The sequence below is a fragment of the Manduca sexta genome, unplaced genomic scaffold (genome assembly GCF_014839805.1).
Source record: "Manduca sexta isolate Smith_Timp_Sample1 unplaced genomic scaffold, JHU_Msex_v1.0 HiC_scaffold_1028, whole genome shotgun sequence".
Taxonomy (NCBI): domain Eukaryota; kingdom Metazoa; phylum Arthropoda; class Insecta; order Lepidoptera; family Sphingidae; genus Manduca; species Manduca sexta.
The window spans coordinates 1-9,831 of NW_023591852.1; the positions used below are offsets into that span (position 1 = coordinate 1).

At 33.8% G+C, this 9,831-nt stretch overlaps 1 protein-coding gene across 1 annotated transcript; it reads right to left on the minus strand.

Annotated features, from left to right (window-relative positions):
* Window positions 1-6,539: 6,539 nt before the first annotated feature.
* LOC119191094 (CUGBP Elav-like family member 4) lies at window positions 6,540-6,852 on the minus strand (the record flags this gene model as incomplete). Its single annotated transcript, XM_037444976.1, has 1 exon — window positions 6,540-6,852. A coding segment is annotated over exon 1 (313 nt), but the record flags the coding sequence as incomplete, so codon positions are not given.
* Between the last annotated feature and the right edge of the window lie 2,979 nt (window positions 6,853-9,831).

Below are 9,831 nucleotides of genomic sequence, written 5' to 3' on the forward strand. Positions count from 1 at the left end.
GACATAAAACTCCAATTACAAGTGACGAAATTTGTTTAGCAGACTAATTTTGAAACCAAATTAAAATAAATGTTTACACGAAACTATAAAAGATGGTATTTCACTACGTTTTCTATTTAACTTATGGTTTTAAAATAAATACACGTATAACTGCCATGCGTGCCATTGAAAATATTTGTCCCGACAGTCCATTCCCCAGCGCTTTGTTATAGTTACTTTTAATTGCAATTAATGTTTTCAATTTAAGTTTTCTGTTGTTGTAACTATTTTTATTGGATACAGCGGTATGTTATTGATAAAGTTTTGTAAAATATTACTTTTATTGTAAAAGTATCCTGGATGTTTAACAATATTTATCATAGTGTACTATTCCTCATTATAAAGATTATTCGGTTCTACCGCTGGCTCAAAACTAACGTAAATAACAACATACTGACTCGAAATCGCAACCCATCCCCTTTTCCTAATTTATATTCCTTTCCATTAAGGCCGGTTACTCATTAAAATCCTTGACGTTATATATTATGACCAATGGACATTATTTAATATCAGGTAACACGCTAAATCTTTTGCCAGTTAATGTAAAAGATAAAATAAAGAATATCTGAACTAGTTACTATTAATCTATCCTACTTTTCATTATATTAAATTATTTAATGTTCAAAACAACAAACTGATATTATGTTAAACCACAAAAAATATACCTAAAGCACTAAACACAAAAACTACAACAAGTATGACTAACCCACACGAGAGCAAGTAATAAAGATTGCTGACTCATCACATTATTTCTATATCAAAGGGATTCGTCACAATCCCAATTATAACGGCAAGGGATGCGCAAATATAGACAAACTTAATACCATGGAATACACGGCCCAATCATATTAAAACGAGATATTATGGAAAGGTATAAAACAGCATTGAGTAAAGTTAGAGTCCTTTTACCTGGGGTCTCCACATAACGATTGACGTCCAACCGACGTGATTTTAACGAATATGACTGTCAAGAATATCTTATTGACAATAAAATCGTGTCAGTATGGCTTTACGATCATTAACTTAGCAGACTATCGCCCAAGTAAAATAGCTGTCAAATAACCAGCTTATTGACTTGTTTTTATCATACTAATGTTAGGAAACACCACGTCTCTCCAACCATATTCCATAAAAGATGAACTTTTTTATTGCTTTGAATGACGGAATGAGCTTGCCGTTTGCCTGATGGTAAGCGATACGACCGCCCATAAACAGTAAAAACACCATCCAACACTTTGAATTACAAAGTATTGTTTAGTATTCCACTGCGCTTGCCATTCTGAGACATGAGGTGTTAAGTCTTATAATGTCCAGTAGTTATACTGGCTACATTGTCCTTAAACCGAAGCACAACAGTGACTACATAGCTGCTTGGCAGCAGAAATAGACATTGCGTACCAACGCACCTGGGTAGAGTACCGACAACCCAAGGCCGGACTCTCCCATATAAAAAGACCACCACCAGTATGAGTGACCTACTTAATTCTATAAAAAATCTAATCTTGAACTATTGTCTTCTATTTCTGTCTCACAATACAATACCGATCCAGTTAACACGACGCGTAACCTTAACTCTGTGAAAATTACACTTAACGTATGATTAGACCGGTTCAAAGACTCGCCCGCTGTAGAAAGACCTAAAAAAATCCAACCGTTTTCTGCTCGATTGAACGAAAACCGACCGCGGCCGCACGTGTCTAAACACGTTATTACCGTTACTTTAATAACGGTATTGGTAGATAACAGTTATTTGAAATCGGTTATCGTTATCGCTCTTATGAATTTCGATGATTTTTCTGTGTGGTTCTTGTGTAGGAAATTGAAATTTGAGGCGATTAAGTATGTTTTCTTTTGCGAAACGTTTATTACTAACATATTATTTAACTATAATATTATATACATATTTATACCTACTTTTATTATTAATCCATGTACTGAACCTAATTATTAAAATAAAGAGCGCTTAGACAGTTTTGTTGACCTTAAATTATTCCAATAAACAAACAAACTCCCTCTCAAAAGAATATCAGGTATACAATTAATTTGAAAAAGAAAACATGATACCTCATTATAACATCGATGTAAGAAAATTTATAAAATATAATAAAAGAAATTATACTCTCAAGGAAACTACCATTTTCCTGTCGTCCCTTGATAATAAGCGGACCCTTCGAATGTCGTTATTAAATTTTATGTCCCTCCAAACTTCACCCCCGTACTTATTGTAATTGCTCTGTTTAAATATTAAAAATAATATGGGGCTTAAACTTGGCGTTCAGGAATGGCGTTAAGACCTTGGTGAGATCGGTTGCGGGTAGATGAATAATTAGTTAACGACTTAGTACCGTTGATTGTTAATAGATGGCGTTGATTGCTCATTAAGATGGAGTTATCTGACATATTAATACAAAATGTCAATTAAAGTTTATGAATCTGTTTGGATGTATTAAATAGCATCTCTGAGTTATTAATAATTTGGCACATCTGGACTAATTCTAATAATACATAAGGATACATATTATCAGTAAAAAAAGCGGAAGAATCAATGTTTTTCGTTGTTCAAAATTATCAATTTTATTCTGGAAAATAACTTTCAGTCATGCGGAACCGCGTGCAAAACCTAGCCTGCTATATTTTTATAGCAACTGCTGTCATTGTTCTATTAGGGCGGGAATCGTTTGATGTTGGTGATTAGATAAGTGATCGTCTCAACTTAAAAATACACAATGGTAAAATGTTGATACTTAAGTTTTGAGAAGGAAAGTCTTTATCCTCTAATTTCCAAAAACATTGACTGTGCAAAAACAAAAGCCTTTAAGCCAGTTTTCTCTTATTGTTACCAATCCCGATCGTACTACAAAAAACTCTACACAACTCTACCACTGTCAATTGTGAATATTCAAGAATATGTAAAAAAAATCATTGCATACCAAAAAAACAGATCAAAATCCGTCAGTGTATTCAATAAAACCGTCGAAACGCAACAAAGAGCAGCGTTCCGAAATCCTTTAGAGTCGGCGTTAGCACGCGAGCCTTGTTTTGACGCCAAGTGAAAAATTTGTCGCGATACGAGCTTTCCGTTTTAAGCCTTGAATTCACTAACTACAATGGGTATGTTGAACGATGTTGAATTTATTTCGAAAATAACAACGACAAAAATTTACTGACGTATTTTGTAAATAATAATATTCATTGTTTATTATTTTTTGCTGGTGGTAGGATGTATTTTATATACGCGCGGATTTATTAAAACCTGCCTTAGTGGCCCATGTAAGAGTATTGCGTTTCGGGATCAGCCTGTGTATATCCGGTTCCGGCATAATTATGTCGACTACCGAAGTGTAATCATCAGATGCAGTAGGGTCACTTAGCTGTTATCCCATAAAAAAATATTACAATTTTGTCAGTACCTCATTGAATTCGTATTAATACTATTAGGTCACCGATATGACACCGGAACCATCCATCAAATGACCAAATAAATCATATAATTTTAAATGATCTCGATGGACTTTAAATACCAGAAGAAATAACAAAGAGCGCATTATGGTAGACTTCTGAAACTACTCAATCGTGCCAGACATTTATGCTCTAGATGAACGTCTATAACACTACTTTAACACAATGAAATTTCTATTGGACCCCATTCCACTTACCATCAGGGGCCGTATTCTCTATCCCGCACGTTATTTTAATAGTGCGTAACAAGCACGTAACACAACGCATCATGTTTAAGACTATAGAAATTTGGCTTACAGAATACCATTCCACGCACATTACTCAAAGATAACATGACACGGACGCGTTACGCGTTTACACTATCATACAGAATAAGGGCCCTGGTAGGGTCATTTTGCTGTGACCGGTAAAATAAAAGTGAAATTGAACTTTGTCTACCTATATTTACACTCCACATTAATGCATCACAATGTATACGAGGCTTTAACACGATTGTAAGCGCCAGTTTGGTATGCGGTTCCAACTACCCTCATTATGAAGAGAACATTAATGATTTTTCAACACGACATTTCCATATTTAGCCGTGAATCGTGCAGATTTCAATGGTTGTAAGGTCTAGAAGCTTCGAGTAATTTCGTTGATGGTAATTGCAATTGTTTTTTCAACTTTCCCAATATTTTTAAACGATTGGAAAGACGAATAGACCTCTTAAATCCATAAATACTAGAACACTACGCGATTGTTCTACGATCATCACCCTAAGACTTAAGATGTTAAGTCTCATAATGTCTAGTGATTCTACATTTACTCCACATTCTCTATACAAGCCTAAACAATATAAACCTGAACTCGAATTTATACGAAACATAAAGATCTGAATCACCCACGGACCTTAGAAAAAGCCATTCACCGTTGTCTATTTTTTGCTGCGCCGGATATTTTTATATCTTTAGATATGCTTAAAATATCATAATAAATTTCTTCAATTTGTTCGGTAACGTAAAAAGGCTGTTATGTCGAAATAAAATTATTCGTCCGTCTATCATTTTTTCCGAGCCGTTTGACATAGCACTCAAGTGAGTTTGTTTTCAAAAAAACGTTATGATAATGGACTATATTTAATGGTCCAAAGAAATTACGAAAATGATACAGGTTATTCAATTTTATTGTTCATGTGTATATTTATTGTCGTTTACCTAAAATAAATTGAACTCTATATTGTTTTCCAATAAAGTTTATTTTCATATTAAACTTAAATTTACGAGGAAATATGTAAAGCATTTAGAATTTTTAATTCATAAATTGTATTTCTCGCAATTAAATAAGTAAAAATAACCAACAAGCAATCAGTAACTCTTGGGGAGCGCGAACACTGCAATAACAAAGTCACATACTTTTTTAATTACTCTGTCCAATCGTGACGTCACATCCGGGATACAAATCACGCATAGGGGCGTGCTATTTGCATTAGGTAAATTGATTTTTGATTGTTTTTTATTTATATTAAACACTGCAAATTACACTGGCTATGATGTTCTTAAAACTAATACCCTGATACCTTCTTTCCGGTGCCTAATAGTAAAATAAACAACGTCGTATTACCCTCAGTGTACATTTAACAAACTCATAAAGTCATCTTTGCCAAAAAAAACCTAACAGTCTACCTTAAATTTGGCATCCCGCCATACAAATGAAAGGCAATGATTCAAAACTTAAGACGAAACTTCCAAAATTACAGCAAAACTGTTTCCATTAAATCAAATCGTACATCATAGCCTCAATGGTTTAGTGGTGGTACTTTCTTGAAAATCATAAAGACTAGGGTTGGATACCCGCGCAAAGCTATAACAATTTACGTATGTTTTCGAGTGATAATAATTTAGATTTGGCCTTGAAAATATTCATTTATTTAACATAGTGTATCTCTATCGACATCTTCGGATGTTAGCGTGACATAAGAAATGTTTATCATCTATATTTCGAACATTAGATTATAAAATTATTACTTCATAGTTTTTTTTTAATACGGACACGAAAAAGCGTCACTTCTGCACCTCATGGTAAGCGAAGTGGAGGCCAATAGAATATCGACTGACGAGAGATGATTACCCCTTAGCAGTCGACACAATTATGCAGGCCTGTTGGAACCGAATATACACAGGCTGATCCGGAACGTGACCCACTTAAATGGGTCACTAAGGCGGGAATTTTAACGCCTTGTGTACGGTGGTCACTATCCAATCTGATATAAAATATGTCTGCCCGCCACCACCACCATAATAATATTAATAAAATAATTTTAGTATTTAAGTCCCCCCAAACCTATTTCTAACCCTGGTTTAACGATGATTGATATTTAGCAGCAATAAAACAAAGGTCCAGTCATAAAATTTACTTTTCATTTTCACAGTCGAAAACTGCAGATAAAAATATTGATAATAATATTTTCATTCTTTGTTTATAGACGAAAAATAAAACGACTTTATTGATGTTCATAAAATTGATAGTAATTTATAAATCTAAATTGCAAATAAAAATTCCGTAGCCACAAATTCCATGAAACCAATCAATATATCTGATACTTCTTTACAAAAAAAAAAAACATTGGGGATTTCGAAGGAAATTTACTTGCCTATACATAATTAACAAATAAAAATATATATTATATAAGAGCTTTGTAGATGGATATACTGAGCCAATAAAAATATTAATAACTACAGCATCTCAACGTAATATCAGCTATATCTTTTTATTTCTACATTTTGAAGCGCACGAATTACGCATATGATGCTGTGAATACAAGCTGGTATTTCATATATTCAATATATGTTAAAGCGTCGATATACATACTACGTTCGTTAAAGTACAATAAACAAACCTCAAACATATTTCCGAATGATTTTTCCACTTTCATCTCACATCAATAGATAACAAAGAACCTCTTATATTGATGCCTACCAAAAATATACACAAGCTTCATTTTCGCAAATGGATACTTATAAACAAACAAATTGAAATTCACAAATCATACGCAGACTTACGCGTACCTTTATGCATGCCCGTGTGCTTATCTTTAAGGACGGTCAACTCATAAATCTTGCCGAACTCCTCGAACATTGGGCGGAGGTCCTCCTCCTCCAAATGGCGCGGGATCTGCCCGATGAACAGTTTCACAGCATCCTTGCCCGCGGCGGGTGGCGCGCCGGTCCGCTCCGACATGCTCAGCCCTGGAGACCTCTTGTCGCTAGTGTCCACCGGAGTGGAGGACGCTGTCGTGTCCTCGCTGGACACGCCACTCTGGCCCATGTTGTACCCAAACAACATTGGGTTCACGGTCAAACTACCGACTAACATTATCACAGATTTTGTACTATACAACTATAAATTCGTTTTTAAAGCTTGTTTACATCGAGGGGTGACACCGTGCGTGTATCTCCCGATAATGCGTTGTTATCGATCGGTTATAGTATACACAACCCTCGTTTTTCTCGACGCACGATTCAATGTTTCACGTGCCTTTATTATGAACGTTATTGCGCACTTATTTCTAACACTTATTTTAAATAAAAAATGTTTTCTTTGGCACAGAGACACAATTTGAGCACTTTAATTCTACAGCGTTTATGTTTTTTCAGAGGCGTCCAATGTTTACACTGTTAGTCACACGCGACGCTGTTTACAAACAAACCACCAAACGTTGTATTTTTCTGTTATTTTTCCCGCACTTGTAGTCAACACTTCGATGGCGGTACGATTTGTCAGCGCGCGCAAACTTTTTCCCCGCGAATACTAATATTACTTAAACACCAACTTAACCCTAACTTAATTAATCACGAGACAACGTTAAACGATGACTTGACGCACAAACGAAAATCACAAGACGACAAATAAATTACACAACAATTTTGCCGTGTTACTTTCTATATGCCTACATGACCACTAACCTAAAATTCCTCTGAGTTCCCCTTACAGCGTACGCTATGGGGGAGTTTCGAGTCTTGGTGCCTCCCTTTCACTCACCCTCACTGGGGTTGCCAAAATTTCAACGGTCCGCGGACGTAATTGGCGCTTTAAATGGCCCGGTTCATTCGCCGGTGTTTCGCCTAAATAAATAAGCAAATGTTTTAATTTTCATCTCAGTTTGTGCGTTTATTTTACGCGCTAAGATTTATCTCGAATTTTGCTCGTCGGTGCCTTACGCGGGTTAAAAGTCATTGCGAATTACCTTTAAAATAAAGTTTTTTATCCCTCGTAAGTGAAATACAATGAAAATCGTTCCGATTTTCATACTACGAATTAATTAAAATTCGGAACGTGCTTTTCAACGATGTAGCAGTTTATTAATGACCAGTTACTTAATTATGATTAATTGTAATTTAAATGAATTTAATAATTTCCATTGAAGAGATACTTTTAGTTACACATTACAATTTCATTTTTAAAACGAACCTTACTTTAATACGATAATCATTTTAAAACTCAAATAATAAAGATTTTTTTTATATATCTAAATAAAAACGCAATGTATTTTTTTTATAAAATGGAAAGCTGTAAGATCTTAAATGGTGTGAATATTTTTAATCGTTACGTTATAATTATTACGTTAAAGATATTGGAACAAATATATTGCTATAATGAAGAAATAAATATATTATACGTAATTCCAATTTTAAATAATAAAAATAAATATAAAATACGTTTAGTGTCGATTTAAAATCATAGTGAGTAAATATCCGAGGAATTAATTTTTGTCACGTTTGGTTACCTCTGGCGGGATCAAATAAAGCTATAGTCTTCTCGCTCTCTCTAACGCAAAATATTGTTTCCTTTTCTCTTCGGTGTGCGTGTTACATTGTACGCCGATTGATTTATTAGATGGAAATTATAAATAGTTTTATCTATAAATATTTAATTTAAGTAATAAAACTGTTTATTTTAAAACGCTTTACTGTAATGTTTTTGAAATTTACTAAGACAGAAATTGTTACCAGGGTCTAAGAAAGTATAATAAAAACCTAGAAAAACTTACGTTATTATCTTTAATGAATTTACTCTATATTATTTAATAAACATTAATGATAAAGCTAGATTATTTACCATCATAAATTTGCCTCATTTACTTTAAATCCAGGCCAGCATAATAATTCAAAGCTACGAACTACATTCGTTACAAACGTACGTGCTTTAAGAGATGCGGTTACTCTAAATATTTACCGAAATACATCCATCCATAAAACCAGTAAGTTAAACATAGCTCGAATTTACTAGCGAATAACTAAACTCAAAGTAAAATATCAATGCGGTCTATATTTTATAAAACTAAGTTTGATAAAGTTTTTTTTAACATTAAATGCGGATACGGCTTAATAACTGAAACCATGAATACTCCAAAATCAGTACATTCATAGATATTTTGTTGATTGCTTGGATCTCGGCACTAGATAGGTAATATTAAAATTAACTTAGCTTGCTTCCAAATTATATCCGAAAAAATAAGAGATATAACATGATTCGAAGTGTGAGGTAGTGTTGATAGTTTTATTATTTTTATTCGTATGTAACTACAAATATAAAACTGGCTCTCACGTAAATTTTACTAACATTGGATTATATCATATCGCATTATTACCGATTTAAATCAATTGCAATAAGTCTCCTATTTGTACTATAATTGTATATTTCCAATCATAATATTTTCCTGATGTATTATACGTAAAATTAAAAAAAATGTAGGAAAAATAAGCTACCATGAAATATCGCCAAAAATACGGGAATATCCACAAACATCAAATTTGTTGGTGTCCGTATCCTTCTCTAGATACTTAGATACGCAACCGAGTTCGCTTTGTGCGAATTGGTTGATTATTTGGAATTTCTTGTCGTCGAGTCGTGTCGTTGACGTGTCGTGATAGTAACGACGCTTTGTCTTACGTAAAGTGTTCGTCGGATTTTAACCCTATAGAGTTAATGTGCCGAAAAGTCCCTTTTGCGTTAGTATCAAATGTATTCAGTTTATTTAAATATAAATGGCGTTTATTTCAATATTAGAACGTAATGGGGTATCATAAGACTGTGTGCGTGGAGTGCAGTACAATGCAGTGGCGTGCAGTACTTTGTAATTCCAAGTCCTGTGGAGTATTGATTCCTAGCAGTATACATTATGAAGTCTCACAATACTACTAAACTAACAAAAATTTGTAAAAAATGGAGTAAACGGAGCAGAATTTACGCCGCGCAAATTTTCGGATTTATTTTTGAATTGAATTAAGAAATTCGTACACAAAATATTATTAGGTAAACACAAAGTCAATATATTGCCTTAACAAACAACTG